General features: G+C 38.7%; 1 protein-coding gene across 6 annotated transcripts in view; it reads right to left on the bottom strand.

The window, feature by feature from the left end:
* Positions 1 to 12661: 12661 nt before the first annotated feature.
* Positions 12662 to 19598, bottom strand: part of DDX6 (DEAD-box helicase 6) — a 33427-nt gene continuing 26490 nt past the window's right edge. For 5 of the 6 annotated variants that reach the window (XM_072729582.1, XM_072729579.1, XM_072729577.1 and 2 more), the window contains exons 12-14: positions 17033 to 17134; positions 16340 to 16522; positions 13859 to 14884 (exon numbers count right to left, since the gene is read on the bottom strand). In XM_072729582.1, the coding sequence (XP_072585683.1) occupies positions 16347 to 16522; positions 17033 to 17134 (278 nt within the window). In that variant the 3' untranslated portion in view covers positions 13859 to 14884; positions 16340 to 16346. Of the gene's footprint in view, positions 14885 to 16339; positions 16523 to 17032; positions 17135 to 19598 lie in introns of all 6 variants that reach the window. The other variant, XM_072729578.1, reaches the window with a different exon arrangement.

Here is a 19598-nt window from a genome sequence, read left to right as displayed (position 1 = left end):
ATTCTGAGAGAGAGCCATTTATGAGGTTTTACAATAAAAAAAAATACACTTAATTTGGGGCTCTGTTGGTTAAGTGCCCAACTCTTGGTTTCAGCTCAGGTCGTGATGTCAGGGTCATGAGTTAGAGCCCTGCATGCATTGGACGCTGTGTTCAGCATGGAGTCTGCTTGGGTTTCTCTCTCTCTCTCTCTCTCTCTCTCTCTCTCTTCCTCTGCTCTTCCCCCCTCAAATAAATAAATATATCTTAAAAAAATATAATTTTAGAATAGTTCAAGACTTACAGAGAAGTTGCCAAGATAGTATAGAGACTTTTCATGTACCTTACACCCAGTTCCACTATTAACATCTCACATTCCTACAGCATATTTGTCACCATTCATGAACAAATATTGAAACATGATTAGTAACTAAAGCCCACATTTTACTCAGATTTCCTCAGTTTTTCACTTATGCCTCTTTTTCTTCTAAATCATCCAGGATACCACTTTGTATTTAGTCATCATGTCTCCTTAGGCAACTGTTAGCTGCGACAATTTCTCAGACTTTCTTTGGTTTTGGTTTTGGTTTTGGTTTTGGTTTTTTAAATTAAATTAAAAAATTTTTTCAGTTAATTCAACTCCCAACACCAGGCTCCAATTCACCAGCCAGAGATCAAGAGTAGCAGAGCCAGCCAGGCACCCCAAACTTTCCTTGTTTTTTTTTCTGTTGTTGTTGTTTGTTTGTTTTTAATGACCTTTACAGTGTTGAGGGATACTGGTCAAGTATTTTGTAGAATGTCCCTTAATTTGAAGTGTCTGGTGTTTTTCTCATGGCTATACTAGGGTCGTGGGTTTGGGGGAGGAAGAACCACAAGACGTAAAGTGCCATTCTCATCACCTCATATCACAGTACATACTATCAACATGACTTTTCACTGTTGATCCTGACCTAGGTCACCAGGCCAAAGTTGTGTTTGTCAGTTTTCTCCACTATCAAGTTATTGTTTTCCTCCTTTCTTTCCATACTGTCCTCTTTGGAAAGAAGCACTATGTGCAGCCATTGCTTAAAGAGTGGAGAAAGTTCAGGATTTAGTCTGGTTGATGTATGTCTAAAAGCTTCATCTTGTATCTCAGACCATGTCCTTCTGTAATGTAAGAGGCTTTGTAGGATTGAGAGTTCAAATATGTGCTGCAACGTTGTAGTCCTTACAATCAGTCCAGGTTTTGGTCTGCAGCTCTATGTGCCCTGTGACATATGATTCATTCAGAACTTCCCTAAGGCTTTCTGGTTCTCCCTATATGCACTATACTTTAAAAATAGATTTACTGAAGTGTAATTCACTCACAATAAACTACAGATATTGAGAGTGTGCAATTTAATGTTTTAATGGGTTAAACCATCATCACAATCAAGGTAATGAATATATGTACCACTCCCAGGAGTTTCAGCACATACCTATGATCCTTTCCTCCCTCCCATCTCTCCCCCCACAAGCAACCACTGATCTGCTTCTTGTCATCATAAGTTAGTTTGCATTTTCTAGAATTTTTTTTAAGATTTTATTTATTTATTCATGAGAGACACACAGAGAGAGAGAGGCAGAGACACAGGCAGAGGGAGAAGCAGGCTCTATGCAGGGAGCCCGACGTGGGACTTGATCCCAGGTCTCCAGAATCAGGCTCTGGGCCGAAGGCGGTGCTAAACTGCTGAGCCATCCGGGCTGCCCGAATCTTATTATTTGTTATTTTAAAAAAATATTTTATTTATTTATTCATGAGAGACACAGAGAGAGAAAGAGGCAGAGACACAGGCAGAGGGAGAAGAAGCAGGCTCCATGCAGATAACCCGACATGGGACTCGATCCCGGGATTCCAGGATCATGCCCTGGGCCGAAGACAAACGATAAACCACTGAGCCACCCAGGCTGCCCCCGAATTTTATTTTTTATATAGAATCATACAGCATGTACTTTTTGTCCACCTTCTTTCACTCATCATAGCTATTTTGAGATTCAGTCATGTTGTTTTGTGTATTAATAGTTCAGTCTTTATTGCTGAGTAATATTCCATTGTGTTGTTTTTTAAAGATTTTATTTATTTATTTATGAGAGACACACAGAGAGAGGCAGAGACATAGGCAGAGAGAGAAGCAGGCTCCATGCAGGGAGCCCGATGCAGGACTTGATCCCCGGATCCCAGGATCGCACCCTGGGCCGAAGGCAGACGCTCAACCACTGAGGCACCTACACAACCCATCCATTGTTTATTTATAGTCTGTTGATATGTATATATATTTTGACTTTTTCTACTTTTTGGCTATTACAAATAAACCTGCTCTGAACATTCATATACAAGACTTTATATGGACATATGCTTTTGTTTTTCTTGGATAAATAGTTAGAGTGGAATGGCTGGATCATATGGTAGGTATATGTTTAACTTTTTAAAAAAGATTTTATTTATTTATTTATTTGAGAGAGAGAGAGAGAGAGAGAGAGAGAGAGAGAGAGAGAGCACGAGCAAGGGGGAGGCAGAGAGGGACATGGAGAAGCAGACTTCCCACTGAACAGGGAGCCTGACTCAGGACTTGATCCCAGGGACCTGGGATCATGACCTGAGCCAAAGGCAGACATTCAACCCACTGAGCCACCCAGGCACCCCATTTTATTTAACTTTAAAAGAAACTGTCAGCCTGCTTTTCATTTACATTCCCACAAAAAACATAGAAGAGTTCCAGTTCTTCCACAACCTTGCTAACATTTTTTTTTTTTTTTTTTTTTTTTTTTTTTTTTTTTAGTATTTATTCATTGGGGCCCCTGGGTGGCTCAGCTGTTGAGCATCCACCTTCAGCTCAGGGCATGATCCTGGGGTCCAGGGATCGAGTCCCACATCGGGCTCCCTGCGAGGAGCCTGCTTCTCCCTCTGCCTATGTCCCTGCCTCTCTCATGAATAAATAAATAAAATCTTTTTTTTTTTAAAGATTTTGTTTATTTATTCATGACAGACACACACATAGAGAGAGAGAGAGAGAGAGAGAGGCAGAGATACAGGCAGACAGAGAAGCAGGCCCCATGCAGGGAGCCTGATGTGGGACTTGATCCCAGGTCTCCAGTATCACACCTTGGGCTGAATGCAGGTGCTAAACGGCTGAGCTACCCGGGGATCCCTAAATAAATAAAATCTTAAAGAAAAAAAGATTTATCCATTTATTTGAGAGGGAGAGAGAGAGTGTTCACATAAGTGGGGGTGAGAAGGGGCAGAGGGAGAGGGAGAAGGAGACTTCCCATTGAGCAGGGAGCCCAACATGGGACTCAATCCCAGGACCCTGGAATCATGACCTGAGCCGAAGGCAGATGCTTAACTGACTGAACCTTTCAGGCACCTCGACATTGTCTTTTTAATATTAGTCATCCAAATGGATATGTAGTACTATCACATTTAATCTGATTATTGATAAGATTAGGTTTATGTTTGTCAGCTTGCTATGCATTTTCTATTGTTCCATATATTCTTTTTACCCCCTTTTTCTTATTTTTAGCCTTCTTTGGATGAACTGTGTTTTTTTTTTTTTATGATTCTATTTTATTTCCTTTTCTGGCTCATTAGCTATAACTCTGTGTTTTGTTAGGTTAGTGGTTGCTTGTTGTTTACAGAATGCATCATAATTCATCACAGTCTACTTTCAAGTGATATTATCCCAGTGTAAGTATAGAATTAGAACCTTGCAATAGAACATTTCCATTTCTTCCCTCATGATTTTCTATCATTGGCATTTTCCTTTTATACATATATATATTTTTAAGATTTTATTTTTAAGCAATCTCCACACTCAATGTGGGGCTTAAACTCAAAACCCCAAGATCAAGAGTCACATGCTCTACCAGCTGAACCAGCCAGATAGTCCATCCTTTTACATATAATTTTTAAGTGGTTTCCATGTCCAGTTTGGAACCCAGTTCAGTGCTTGAACTCATGACCCTGAGATCAAGACCTGAGCTGAGATCAAGAATTAGACACTTAGAGGATCCCTGGATGGTTCAGCGGTTTAGTGCCTGCCTTTGGCCCAGGGCATGATCCTGGGGTCCAGGGATCGAGTCTCACATTGGGCTCCCTGCATGGAGCCTACTTCTCCCTCTGTCTGTGTCTCTACCTCTCTCTCTGTGTGTTTTTCATGGATAAATAAATAAAATCTTTAAAAAAAAATTGGATGCTTAACTGACTGAGTCACCCAGGTGTGCCCTCATCCTTTTATATATATTTAAAATCCCACACTACATTTTTATTATTTTTGTTTAAACAAATTACCTTTTAAAGGTACTAAAATAATAATAAAATATGTTTATCCATGTAGTTACCCTTTTTAGTGTCTACTTCCTTTATCTAGATCCATATTTCCACATGATTTTATTTATTTTTTAAATATTTTATTTATTCATGAGAGACACACACAGAGAGAGAGAGAGAGGCAGAGACACAGGTAGAGGGAGAAGCAGGCTCCATGCAGGGAGCCCAACATGGGACTCGAGCCCAGGATCCCAGGATCACACCCTGAGCCAAAGGCAGATGCTCAACCACTGAGCCACCCAGGAGCCCCTGATTTTATTTCATCTTGGCTTTTCCTTTAGTACTTCTTACAGTGTGGGTCTGGTAATAATGAATTCCTTTAGCTTCTGTATGTCTGAAAATTTATTTAGTCTTCATTTTTAAATGTATTTTATTTTTTATTTTTTTTTAAATTTTTATTTATTTATGATAGTCACAGAGAGAGAGAGAGAGGCAGAGACACAGGCAGAGGGAGAAGCAGGCTCCATGCACCGGGAGCCCGATGTGGGATTCGATCCCGGGTCTCCAGGATCGCGCCCTGAGCCAAAGGCAGGCGCTAAACCGCTGCGCCACCCAGGGATCCCTTAAATGTATTTTAATGGGTATAAAATTCAAGGTCAATGGTTTTTTTCTTTTAGTACTTTAAAGATATTGCTTTACTGACTTCTCGCTTTTTTTGATAAGGAATCTCTCATTTTTAGTTTTGCTCCTCTGTACATGTGTGTGTGTTTCTAGATGCTTATAAATTTTCCTTTATCTTTGGTTTTGAGCAATTTGATTATGATATATCTTATAGTTTTCATATTTCTTGTGCTTAGGTTTAATTGAGATTCTTGGATCTGTGGGTTTATAGTTTTAATCAAATTTTTAAAATTTGAACCATTATTCCTTCAAAAATTTTTTCTACCCCTTACTTCTCCCCATCTTTAAGGACACATATTACACAGATATTAGGCCACTTGAAATTGTTCTATAGCTCACTGATAATCTGTTCATTAAACAGATTTTTTCATTTTGGATTATCTCTATTGCTACGTCTTCGAGGTTACTCATCTTTTTTTTTTTTTTTTTTAAGACCCTATTCATCTATTCATGAGAGACAGAGAGAGAGAGAGAGAGAGAGAGAGAGAGAGGCAGAGACACAGGCAGAGGGAGAAGCAGGCTCCATGCAGGGAGCCCGACATGGGACTCGATCCTAGGACTCCAGGATCACGCCCCGGGCTGAAGGCAGGCACTAAACCACTGCACCACCCAGGGATCCCCGGTTACTCATCTTTTTTTCTGCAGTGTCTAATCTGCTGTCCATCTGCTCCAGTAAAATTTTCATCTCAGACATTGTAGTTTTCATCTCTAGAAGTTGGAGGGTTTTTTTTTCTTTCTGTTTTTTGGTTTGATTTTTCAGCATCTTCTCTTTACTTAAATTTTGGACTATCTGGGACAGAGTTATAATTGTTTTAATGTCCTTGTCTGGTAATTCTAATATCTGGGTCAGTTCTGACTGATGATTCTCCTTATCCTGTCATACTTTTCTGCTTTTTTGGCATATTTTTTTTAAAAAAAAACAGCTGCCAGATATTAGGAATTTTACCTTGTTGGGTGCTACAGTTTTTATACTCCTATAAATATTCTTGAACTTCGATCTGGGTTATTTGGAAAGTGTTTGATGCTTTCAGGTATTGTTTTTTAAGATTTGATAAATGGAACCATATCTGTGCTCACTCTATTTTCCATTACTGAGCCAAGACCTTTCTGAGTACTCTATCCCATGCCCCATGAATCATGAAGTTTTCCAATCTGCCTGATGGGAAGAGAACACTTCCAACCCCATTTGAGCATTGGGCACTCTTCCCCCTAATTCTTTTGAGTGGTTCTTTCTTCTGCCTCAGGTAGTTTCTGCACATGCTTGGGCTGATCAGTACTGTAGGGGAGGGACACCTGGGTGGCTCAGCGGTTGAGCATCTGCCTTTGGCTCAGGGCATGATCCCAGAGTCTGGGATCAAGTCCCATATTGGGCTTCCTGCATGGAACCTACTTCTCCCTCTGCCTATGTCTCTGCCTCTCTCTGTGTGTGTCTCTCATGAATAAGTAAAATCTTTAAAAAAAAAAAAGAAAAGAAAAGAAAAGAAAAACCCTAGAGGACTCTCAGCACATCTCTGAAGTTCTTTTTCTGTGCAGCTCTCTCCTCTCTGGTACCGTGTCCTGTAAACTCCCATCTGCTTCGCCTTCTCAGAATTCACTCTTTCTTCAACTCAGTTTGTTGGCTCCCTTTCCTGCATCATGGCAGAAACTCTTTCAGGACAGTAAGTTTGGTGATCATAACTATAGGGCTTATCTCACTTTCTCCTCTTTAGGTTTCACTGCCTTTCACTGGCTGATGTCCAGTGTCTTAAAAACTATTGCTTCATATCCATGGTTGGTTGTTTCAGGAAAGGGAGTAGATCTGGTCACTGTTACTTTTTCTTTGGCAGGAAGTGGAAGGCAGTAGCCCTTTTCCCCAACCTCCACTGGCATGTTCCTAATTGCACATTTATAGTTTTACATTTCTTTTCTTCTCCTATGTCTCTAGGGCTCTGTATTGGCCAGAATTAAATCAAGGAAGGAGAACTACAGTGGATATTACAAAGAATTCTTTGTATTACAGGAATTTTATTCCAGTGGTTATCAAAGTGTGGTCCCTAACCAACAACAATTGTCAGCATTACTTGAGAGTTTGTTAGGAATGTAAATATCTAGGCCCCATCACAGGCCTACTGAATCAGAAGCTCTGAAGGTGAGACTCAGGAAACGTGTTAAAAAGCCTTCCAGGTGATTCAGATACATGTTGATGTGTGAGAGTCACTGCTTTACATAACTAGAGGAGACACTGGAAATAATGGTCCAAAAGAGGGTGTTGGAAAACCAGGGGAAAAATCACCAGTCAGCTCTCTTAAACACTAGGGAGATTCAGTACAAGTTAGTGAACAAGTTAGTGCTTTCAGGGAAATCTGGGAGGCATATCAGCTGCTGGAATGGGATCACAGAAGGGACTGGAATAGACGATTGAAAGCTGTTGTCTCTTCATAGCTACACTGTGAATTCACAGCCAAGTGGTCTGGGGTTGCTGTCATTCAGCAGAACTAGTAATAAGGAAAAGCTGGGCATGGAGCAAGAACAAGGATGCAAAACGAGGGAAAAAAGCAAGAGGAAATGGAACTTTCTGGCACCTTTCTAGCATCTCTGACCACAATGACCTTCAGATTGTTAATGTTAGCTGCCTTAGTCCCACCTCCCAAATCTTGTGCAAATTTTCATTGGGACAACTTTGATCTCTTACCCAAAGAAGGAAGGGGATTCTGGGAAATGTAAATCTAGATTAGCTCTGTAGACAAATTATAAAACCACAAAGTTCCATCCTATATTAAGCTGACATTTGGTCACACCTCTTTTAACCATATTAAACTTCCAAATAAACAGCAAATCATACTTCTGATTAACATACTTCATGCATAGTTCATCAAAAAAAAAAAACCCAAAAAAACAGGGATATCTGGTTGGCTAAGTTGGTAGAGCATGCATCCAATATTGAAGTCATGAGTTCAAGCTCCACGTTGAGCACAAAGCCTACTTAAATCAAGAACATGCTAACCATCTCCCCAAAAGAGAATACAAACTCTTATGTCACATTATTTCCAGGTGATGTTCAAGCCTTTTCTAAAGTCAAAATCCCCTCTCATCTCTATTAATACTTTTTGGATGGTAGAATGAGAGAAGAGAAAAAGAATTAGTTGATACATACCTGATAAGTTTATAATAAGAAATACTCATGTTATACTCATTTCTACAACTGGTCATAAATGGTATCTGTAACTTCCTTCTTCCACTACCCATTCCGTATTTCCTTTGCCCTGCACAAGTACCTTGGATAGTCCTAATTCCTTGCGTGGTAGAATGACCCAAACCTTCATTCCTGTAGAATCTGAGCTCTTATTAGTCCAGCCTGCACTAAGTTGTAGTTTTCCACTAGCTTTTTTTTTTTTTTAAGATTTTATTTATTCACGAGACACACACACACACACACACACACACAGGCAGAGGGAAAAGCAGGCTCCATGCTTCTCAGGGAGCCCGACCTGGGACTCTATCCCGGGACTCCAGGATCATGCCCTGGGCTGAAGGCAGTGCTAAACTGCTGAGCCTGCGGGGCTGCCCTCCACTAGCTTTTATCACATTATATGGTAAAATTAAGAGTAGCCCCGTATCTGCTGCAATCCAGACATTTCTTCCTTTCTTTGTGTGATCACAACCCAATTTCCCCTTTCAAACTTGGATCAATCACCACAAAGCTGCTTGCTGGTTCATTAGCAAGAGAAGCACAAAGCAGGCACAAGTCCTAAGTGGCAATCTCAGTTTTCAGTTTAATGGAACCTCTGCTGAGTTCTCTGGAGGAAGCATTTCTTTCTTGGGAATTAAGCAAAACCCAAAGTTGTCTTATGACGATGAGTCAGGCAACATCCAATTATGATGGGCAATTCAGATAATTTGGGAATGCTTGGTGGTCAATCAGTCCTTCCTAAGGCTCAATAGCAAGCTAGAAACTGTTTCTTAAAAGGAGGAGTACTTTTTCTTCAGAGGATAGCTTTTCTTGAAAATCCTAAAGGACTGTGCTGTCATTCACAGAAAGGAGACTGCCAAAGTCTCTATTCGAGCATCCCTATTTGCCATACGTACTTCAAGATCATTGGGTCTGCTAGATCATAAGGCCCTAGTGGCAAAGCAACCTGTATTGCAGCTTGGACCTTTTGCAGAGCCTTCTCTTGTTCTGGACCACTCTTAAAAATGGCAACAATTCTGATTTCTCAGCAAATGACTAAAGAGTGACACACTCACTATATATTGCCTTCAAAATCCAAAGGGGCGCCTGGGTTACTCAGTGGTTGAGCATCTACCTTTGGCTGAGGGTGTGATCCTGGGATTCTGCAAGTGGCTCCCCTTAGGGAGCCTGCTTCTCCCTCTGCCTGTCCCTCGTGAATAAATAAAATCTTAAAAAAATTTCCAAAAAAGCCCACTACGCATTATACTTCTTTCTTAGTCGTAGGAGAGGCCAGAGGTAGCAATTTGTCCTACCCCTAGAAAGGGATGTTGCAACATGTCCTGGTCCGTTGGATCCCTAGAATTTCATTGATTCAAGTCCATGATTTTCTGTGAAATCTAGTTCCTATCCTCTAGCATGCTTGAGTTTTACCAAAGTATCCAGGTAGATGCTATATTCTGCTCACCATGTCCATATTGTAGTGGGCCGCATATCCTGTAGAATTCAGAGATGATCAGTCTCTGTAGATTAGAGGAGTAAAAGAGGCCTGACATACATGTTGTACTGTTGGTCCAGAGAGCTGATTGCAAATAGGTTTGCCTTTACAATGTTTAGAGGGGGAAAAACATTCATCAGTAGCTACATTCCAGGTGGCAGAGAATTTGATTTTCTTCAGCAAAAACACACATCTGGAATAGCAGTTGCAATGGAAATCATCACCTGGCTAATAATGTTTATGATAATCACTATACCTCCTCTATAATCCATTTGTTGTCTGCACAGACCAAACGTGTGTTGAAGATAGAGTAAGAATGACTAGTGTTTCAAGTCTCTGTCAGTGGCACTAATTTTTGCAATCTCTTCTCTGCTCTTTAGACTGAAAGGTTGAAGTCCCCCTACATTTCTTCATAGACAATGTAGTTAACTGCATTTACAACTTTGGTGTAGTTGTCTTGAAAACAGGTTAAAAAAAAAAAACAGGTCAGTAAGCCCTTCAATTTTTTTCAAAATTGTTATTGCATTGTAATCCACGAACATGGCATCTCTCAATTTCTTTCATCAGCAGATTTTGCGGCTTTCAGTGTATTAAGTGTTGTTCACATTTTGTTAGTTATACCTAAGTATTTCTTTTGGGGTTAGAACAAGGGGCTGTGTTGAACTTGAAGTTGTCTGAATTTCTTGCTTAGGTCTTTTGATTTCTTTCATCAGTTATCTTGCACTTCTTTGCACACATTCCATTCATAGGTAGGTTCAGTCTTAAATAATCTTTACTCAACTGGTTTACAGGAGCAGTGCTGACAATGTCCTACTGCCTTACCGGGTCCATTACTTTAGTAAAATGTTCTTAAACAAGGATTCCTAAACACAGCCTAAAGACACACTGCACACACACAGTTGGAGTTCCAGTGGGCTTTTATTGAGATAAATTAACAAAAACCAAGATTTTATCAACCATTTTTTTTCCTGAACCTTATAAACTCAGCAGACTCTGGTCCATATATATGTGTACATACAACATAACACATCCCAACAAAAACAGAGTCCCACTGGAACATTTGCCAATTAACAGAAAGCCAATTTTCCCTTTCCCCAAATGTTTTCAAATTTTTGAGTCCCCACTGTTCATTTCTCAGTGGAACTGGTCCCTTGTGGCTAGGGACATTGGAATTCTACCCCATTTTTACTAAACAAAAATAATTTTTTTCAAGTTTTAGTTTTGTTTCAAAAAAGGGAAGTGACTTTGTTTTCTCCAGGCACCCCTCCCCCACAACCATTGGTTAAAATACAGAAGCCTGTATCTTAATAACCCAGCCCTACCCCCTCCCTTGCCCTGCCCAGTACTGTCTACTGGAGAATTTAAACACACTTCTGCTGGAATCTGTCAGCTGTGGAGGGGCAGAGTCCAGGTGCCAGGCTAGCTCCCTCTAACCTCATGAACTGTTGTAACCTTTGGACACTTAACTCTTTACCCCAAAGATGAGTTTTTAGACCAGAGATTTTTTTGGGGAGTTTTAAAAAACATATCTTTAAGGATATAAAGTAGAACTATAAGCTCACCAAAGTCCACTTAATTTCACCAAAACATTGACGGACTTCAGCTCCCATGAAGCCAAAAATTTTGCTTGACAAAAGTATTTTGTCAGAAAATGATTCCACAGTAACAATTTTTAAGATACACAGAACACTGAAAAAAGTAGGAAATTAAAATAAATGGCTTAATTCCCAAAAATCATTTCATCTTTTTGTACTCATCTAGAAGGTCAGGAGTGTGGCTAAAGGCCATTTCTGATGAGGTTATGAGTTTCCAAAGTGTTTCTAAATCCTTAGTGCAGACACCCTCCCTTTTGGGGCATAGTAACCTCCCTCCCACCCCTATTAAAAAAAAAAAAACAACAACAACAAAAAAAAAAAAAACACAAAAAAAAACCCCAAATGAAACCAAGTGATCAGAATGAGATGTTTTGATTCCAACAAATTCACACTCAAGGCTTTGTGTTGAGTTGTCTGGTTCTAACTCAACCATGATGGTATCAAACACAAAGCACACAGCAAAGGAAAGATGCTCCCATCTCATTCTGAAAACAAATACTGATAACCAATTCCTCCCCCCCCCCCCCCGCCCCTTAGCCATTGGGGCCCACCCATATTATGATGCTGGGGCCAACGTGAAAATAATTGAGAAATATATTTAGATTTGCTTCTCCCTTAGATTATTCTGTTCCCAAGGGAAAGACAAGAAAGTTTCTCCGTTGGAATGTATGGGAAGAGAAAAACAAAACACAGGCCCAGAGGCAGCAAGGTGTGTAACAGTCCATAACCCATTACACAACTACAACCACAGGCAAAACCGTGAGTTGGACATAATTTAAATATTAAAAATAGGGAAAAGTTTCATCCAAATGAATCACTGGAAAAAATATTACCATTACTGAAAACAGACACCCAATAGTGGAAAGAACACAAAAACAATTTCTAATAACAATGCTTCTTATAGTGAGGGGGGGACTTAAAAAAAAGGAAAAAAAAAAAAAGACTAGGCCTTGACCTAGTCCTTAGAGCATCTTTCCATTTAATAATTCCTATTCAAGAGTCCAGCACCAAAACTGGACAGCTGCCTCTACAGAACTGTGTCCAATAGTGGTGTCCCAGATAGTTTAAGTGCCACTCCTCATCAGAGGCTATATACTTCAGTAATACTTTCAATTAAGTCTGTGCTTTAAGAGGGACCCACAGGCATGTGGCACCGGGCAGTCTGAGGATAGCAAACGAGACTGCGCTGTTTTTGTCACCTACTCTCTCTCTAGCGAGATATCAAATTGCATTTACAAGCCTTTCTTGCTTTTCTTCTATAATGAATGATCCCTCTTATCTCGCCAGAGGTGGGGAAGAAAGAGAGAGCTGCATCAGTACAAGGGCAAGATATTTTTGGTCAAAAGTTGATGCCTTCTAAATTCCCTCCCCCACCCACCCCTCCCTGGAAAAGAATTATTTTCTTAATTAGGGCTTGTATTTAGTAACCAACATTGGCTGGATAGAACATAGCTTGGATACCAAATAAATGAGCTTATTCTTTTTGGGTTTGTACTGTGCAGCTCTTGCTACAGATTTTTTAAGGAGTTAGGGCTATGTCTTATCAGGAGGCATCTGTAGGATTTTGATCCTAAGGAGTTTTGGGTGAGTCACAAAATAGTTTTGCTTAGAACTACGCAAGAGTCAAAAAAAAAAGCAACTTTGAATAATTGATTTTTTTATCCACGAGTTAAGCACGAAAGCATATGCAGGACTTCTCTTGTAATATTTTAGGGTTTCGAAAAAATGGAATATGGAAAACAAATTTTTTTCATTTTATTTTTTGCTTTTTTTTTTTTTAAACCCTAGATGCCTCCTGATTGACCTAGTACACTGGGTTAAAAGGGAATTAAAAACATTTAAAAAAAAAAGTTCACTGGTTTTGATTCATCTCACTCCTTTTGCCTGGAGATCAGGCCAAACATCAAGCATGTTGGGAGGGGCACAATTTAAAGCAACACTATTGACTGTAAAGCATTTGCCAGCAATTTACAATGCAAAATGACAGATAATTCTTGTCACAAAGCAAGAGGATGGCAAGCAGCTTTCTTTAGCATGAAAGTTAACAGCTCTCAGGAGTTGCCCATTCCTGCAAGTTTATGTATCAAGGTGGGCAGAGGGCAACACACTTACACAGTACAGGAAGTGATCCACAGAAAGTAAGCTCCAGAACTGCTAACATTACCAAAGCTGGTACTGGCTAATATTCTGAAATGCAAAATCCATGCTTTGTACATATACTGCTTAGACACTGCCACGCAACTGAATTTCCACACTGCAAGGGAGATTAATCTTTGTCCCCTTTTGCTGAGCTTGAAAAGTTCCTCAAACTTTCTTTAAAAGGGGAGGAAGAAGCAAAATCAGAGAGAGCTTCTCAAAAATAACATCTTGAGTTATAGGTTTCTGAAGTTTCTTTGCTCTCTCTGGCAGGTGTTCTCCAAAGGTATTAGATGATACAGTGTGGCAGCAAACAATAAATCCCAGACTTCCAGGTCCCTCTTCCAACACAGGGTCACCACAGAGGTCTGCTCTCTCTACTAGAGGCCAAAGTACTTTTTAGAATTTAGTGTTGCGGAAAACTGAGCCCCTCTCATCTTTAGCTGCTCCCATAATCATTCTAATCCCCTTAATCCCAGCAACCTTCATCCAAAAAAAAAATATATATATATGTATATATATATATGAACCCAGAAAAAAACTTATTTACAAAGTTTATACAAGTATACACACCCAATTTTCTATGGGACACGCTTTGCCACAGAGGAAAGAGGGTCAAGGCTCTGACATGTCTACACATCAAGTGCCATAACTGCTAATGGAAGCGTATGTAAACCAGTCTTTAGTGTTCTGCTATAGAGCACAAAGGCTTGTCATATGGCTCCTGCAATGATAGACTGCTCTTTCCTTTGGGAGCGATGATGTTGTAATCTACTCAGCCCAGAAGAAATTTTTACTTGGGATTGTTTTTTTTTTTTTTTAAATACATGTATTTACAGTGCGGATGAACTGCAGTTGCATATCAACTCCTCCACATAAAGAAAAAGAGAATGGTGTTTAACATTACTAATACGTGTCATCTTCCAGCCCTGGGCTTGAGTATCGGGTAAAAAGGGAAGAGAGAGACTCCAACTTGAAATCAAAATGAAAAGACAAAAATTTTAAAAAGATAGGAAGGAAAAAAAAAATAAAAAAAGGAAAGAACTACTATTGTTGATTTCTTGGGCTGTGTCTAAAAGATGATATTCTGAATGGTCTCATAGCATAAGGCACTTCGCACAAATAAGTAATAAGCTCTTCAGGCTTAAAAAACGGATGAGTAATTAGGGAGAAGTTGAAATGCACTCAAGAGTCAGCTGTTGGAGAATTTTGAAATTGTAGACAAGCTTGTGTGTTCATCAAGATTCTTCTCTTTTTAGGGTTTCTCCCCTTCTCTTCTTTCTCCTCCTTCCTTGTCCCCCTTCCCCAGAAAATATTTTTTAAAAACCAGCAGTTAGTGCAACTAATGTTCAGTCAGCACACAGTGCAAACAAGTGGAACAAAAAAGGTAAATTCCTTCTTTTCAGCTTTTTCTCTTCACCAGTTAAAAAAAAGAAAAAAATGTCTGAGCTCTTTTAAGTCTTCATAGTTCCAAAATAAAAGAAGATGAAAAACCCACAAAGAGAAGAGCATCCCCCCCAAACGATGTGTCACAGATCCAAACGAGCCTTCTGTAGTTTGTGAAAGCCTAAAGGAAGAAGGAAGAAATCTAAAATTAACTTTTGTGAAGACAATATGAACCAAGATACCTAGATTTTCACAATCTCCATCTCAAATGCTCTGTGGAGTGGCTTCTACTGAGCCTTTGCCTGCTGTAGAATCCACTTAGAATTAAGGCATTTCTGCTAGGAATCCCAGAGATAGAGCAAGAGCCTCTAAATTCTGATATCCAAAACAGTTAAATCAAGAGAAACTGGGCAGCCCGGGTGGCTCAGCAGTTTAGCACTGCCTTCATCCCAGGGTGTGATCCTGGAGACCTGGGATCGAGTCCTGTGTTGGGCTCCCTGCACGGAGCCTGCTTCTCTCTCTGCCTGTGTCTCTCTCATAATAAATAAAATCTTAAAAAAAAAAAAAAAAAGAAACTATTTTATTTTATTTATTTATTTTTATTTTTTTTTAATAAATTGAAACTATTTTTTTTTAAACATCCACAAATTTGATAGCTTGCCAGGATACCAGCAAACATTGGCTACTTTTATATTAGCCTGAGGATTTTGTTTGACATTTAAGGGGGCGGGGGGGGGGGGGGGGGGGGCGGGAGAAGAAAGAAAGAAAACTAAAGTGAAGAGTAATTCAGAAACTTAGAGTAACAGGCTTATGGGGCTCCACGATTAAGCATCGCATCGGTTGGCTCAGGTCACAGGGGTGAGAGGTGGTGGGGGGTGGGGGTAGGGATGGGGGGGTGGCGGCTGCTGCTCTGCAGGGAGTCTGCTTGTCCCTCCCCCACCCTGCTTGTGCTGTCTTAAATAAGTAAAATCTTAAAAAAAACACACACACACAAAAAAACAGGTAAAATACTCATTGGTAATGTAAAAATTACCACCTCTCAAATAAAAGACTTCCCTTGGAAAAAACTGCAAAACAGCCTGAATTCCTTGATGTTGGGTCTTCTTTTGAGCACTGCTAGCAAAGCCCAATAGTCCACCAATGAAAAGAGAGAGTGGTACAGGAAACCAGAGTGGGTATTTAAAAAAAGACAATTATCCTCACAACCTGATTACACATTTGGCAACGAGGTACTTCAGGTAATTATCTTGATTTACTACAACATCCAGTAGAAATTAAGAGTGATACTAACAAAAGAAGAACGGCTGATAAAAGACCAAAAAAAATTATTTTCATCTTCAAGTTGCTGAGAAAAAGATTCTACTTTGCTTTATTTTGAAGTCTGGATTTGTCTTAAGTACTGCTCATGGATCACATCATACAGGAAAACTGCATTCAAGAACAGTATCCATGGATTCTCTCAGGAGACCACAACTTCCCCCAAGCACACCCGGTTTACCATCATTCATGCCAACAGGTTCTACGCTGTCTCTGCTAGTACGTGTGGTGTAACAGCAAATTTCCTCCAGGAAGGAGGATCTTGCTTTCTTTCCTTTCTTTCACCACTATGCTCCCTAGCGCTGTGCAGAGTACGCACATGCTTGTTAGGGCTTCTCGTCCTCCACGGGCTCGCTGTGGTATTCTGCCACATACAGGCTCTTGTCAATGTTGCTTGGGATCGGTTTAATTTCTGTTCCCAGCTGCTCCTCAATACTTTTCAGGTTGAAGCGATCATCATATGTGATCAAGTTGATGGCTAAGCCAAGATGACCAAAGCGACCTAATGAAAAAACATTAATCAATTTTTAAAAAAGGAGTTAAATATTAGAATCGATATGTATGTGCAAATCTCTCAGTGGCAAAAGCATACCAGATTATTAACAGTTTTGTTCAGTCCCATTCTCAGTGTATAAAACCACTTAAGGTCTCATATACACACCACCATGCCTTCAGATTTCACAGCCCAAAGCAGTACCCTATTTATAGGCCTTTTTCAAATGATAAAAGAGGCTCATTTGTGTCAAAAGTTGCCAAAATACAGATACTAAACAGTATAGACTGCACTACCTAATAAGAAAAGTGAGGATCTCATTTGTGAATTTTCTATCAATTCCAGCATACAGTCAAAATATTTTAACTTTTCTTAAATGCTCTAGAAAAATTAGAAATAAAAAAACTAAATTTTAATTCACTGTTCTCATTGTTACTACACTCTACTTCACAAAAGAACAGAATTTAGTGATTATACTTCTCAAAACACTCCTGTGAAGAACATCTTCCTTTTCCTTACCTGATCTTCCAATACGATGGAGATAGGTCTCTGCCAGCTTTGGGAAGTCAAAGTTTATTACCACATTCACAGCTTGTATATCAATACCTCGGGTAAACAAATCTTAAAAGAAAAAGAAAGAATCTCCATCACATCTTTCAATTTAGGCATGTCTTTGTACCATAATACACCTTAACATGTATTTCTTGTGCAACTTAAGTTTTAGTCACTTCATTCAGCAATTCAAATGTACTTGCAAACTAGCATTATGTTTCATGCTCATTATTGTATTAACTTTTAGCCAGCAAATTACCTTTCCTAGTCCCATAAAGTTTTTAAAAATAGTATAAGGTAACTACAAGAGAAAGAAGAAGTCAGAATGACTGGTAAACTATAAACTCCTATATGTCTCAGGAGTAATTTTCATTTACTTTTTAGTATGTAATCCAATATTCAAATAGATTAAAAACTGTTGTATAACCAAGAATACATCAAAAGCAAGATAATCCACTTGTAGTCATTATTTATACTTTTTAAATTCATTCATTTCATTCTACTAGGTGATTTACAAGTCTGAGGCAAGCACAAGACCACCTCTTTACTTTTCTAGTCCAACAATTACTGTGCTGATTTAGGCTTTGAAAACTACAAGAAAAGACAATTACAATAGACAAATTCCAGCACTTCTATCAGCTCCACCCTCCAAAATAATCCAGGACAGTGACCAGTATTTCTAAAATACTGCTTTCAACTTATAACTCATTCTTTTAAATTGCCTCCAGATAAAATTAAAATTGACATAGAAGGTCCTGCACTCTATACTTTGGTCCTAACACAGTTCTCTGACAAGTCTTCTCAAACCTTCATCTCCACGAAATTCATCTATTTATTCTTTCTTAAACGTATTTTCTTGAAGCCTTCTATGGATCAGGTTTGATGCCAATCCCTAACTTACAACTCCTTCTGCAAGTCTAAAAGTTATCTAGTTTATACAGCCAGTTAAAATTCCATCTCTTTTCAGATCACTATAGCTAATTTCCTTTCCTAAGAAAATTTAGGATTACTTACTACACATACCTCACATTTGCAAATTACTTTTACTCCCTTGTAGATCCAGCCCAAAGCCTGTTTCTATAAATTAAGTTTTACTGTCACAGGACCATACCCATATGTTCATGTACTGTTTAAGGGTGCTTTTGAGCTACAATGGCAGAGCTGAATAACTTGTAACAGAGACCATATGGTACACAAAGTCTAAAATATCTACTATATCTGGCACTTTAGAGAAAAGGTTGCAGGGCCTGCCTTAGACTCTTAATGTTATCTTTTAAATCTGATTAAACCACTGTTCCTTGAAATAAAAAGTGATACTTTCCATGTATTTATTTATACACTTTATACACATTATTCAGTATTATTTAATGACAAACTAAGTTTACATATTCTGAATTTACTTAACCTCTCACCAATGAACTAGTTCATCTTCTAGATTATAGATCTTCAACTGCAGACAGTATGCAGGTATTTAAAATTTTTAAATTGTGGTAAAATATACAAAAAACTGAGGAGTAACGTAGTTTTTCAGTACCAAGCTAACTAAATACCTGGCAAAGAGTAAATAAATGTATGCTGAATATCAAAAACTATTTTTGAATAAACAACAGATATTTGGGCAGAATTCAGTTTAAGGCATTCTCATTTTACAGATTAAAAAAAAAGACATCAAAGAAAAGTAGGACTTGTCTAAGGTCATATAATTACAGGTTAAAAAGGGTAGGACTTGAACTCCAATCTTAAAATTCTAGGAGCCTAGTATCTTTTCCACCAAATCAGATATTTTACATTTGAGTACTTCAAATACAAAAGTTAGAAGTGCTGATAAAGTAAACATAAATGTAATAATTCATAGCTGTACTGTCCTCTTAGATACAAGGCAGAGAAACAAGATAAACTGGAAACACCCAGGATATCCAACAGTCCTTTTGTAAGTCAGCAAATTCAATATTCTGCTAGTATAAATCTGGAGTTTATTTCTCTATAGCAGTATTTTTAAAATCTGAATTGTATAATATTCTAAAATTTTGATCTGGGTGCTAGTTATATGGGTGTGTATATGTGCAAAAATTCATCGAATGTTCTTATAATTCTTATATTTCTATTTATACCTAAACTAAAAATAATAATAATAAAGAAAATTCTAGGCTCTTTCTACCTAGAAGCCTAATTTAGATGATTATTCTCATACCAATACTAAGATTATACTTCCAGTGTAGAGATGGGAGGATACTCAATCCATCTGCTTTTTGTCTCATCTGATTGTCCACCTGCCTCCCCAGTTTGCTTTTCTTTGTGTACTGAAATACACCAAAATTTCTAAATGTAACTTATTTTGCATACAGTACATATTAACTCATTCTTGTATGCTAAAATTCAGAAAACACACAAGTCCCAAAACTAGTTTGAAAGACAGAGATGAGGTATGAGTGCCAGAACAAGTATTCCACAGTTTCAGATTTGAAAACTAATTTCAGGAATTAACTATAGCTTATTCTCAATTTCAGAAATTCTAGAAATGGCATTAGGGCGA

The sequence above is a fragment of the Vulpes vulpes genome, chromosome 12 (assembly GCF_048418805.1).
Source record: "Vulpes vulpes isolate BD-2025 chromosome 12, VulVul3, whole genome shotgun sequence".
Lineage (NCBI taxonomy): Eukaryota > Metazoa > Chordata > Mammalia > Carnivora > Canidae > Vulpes > Vulpes vulpes.
Note: the sequence above shows the minus strand (reverse complement) of the source record. Positions and strands in the feature narration are given on the sequence as shown.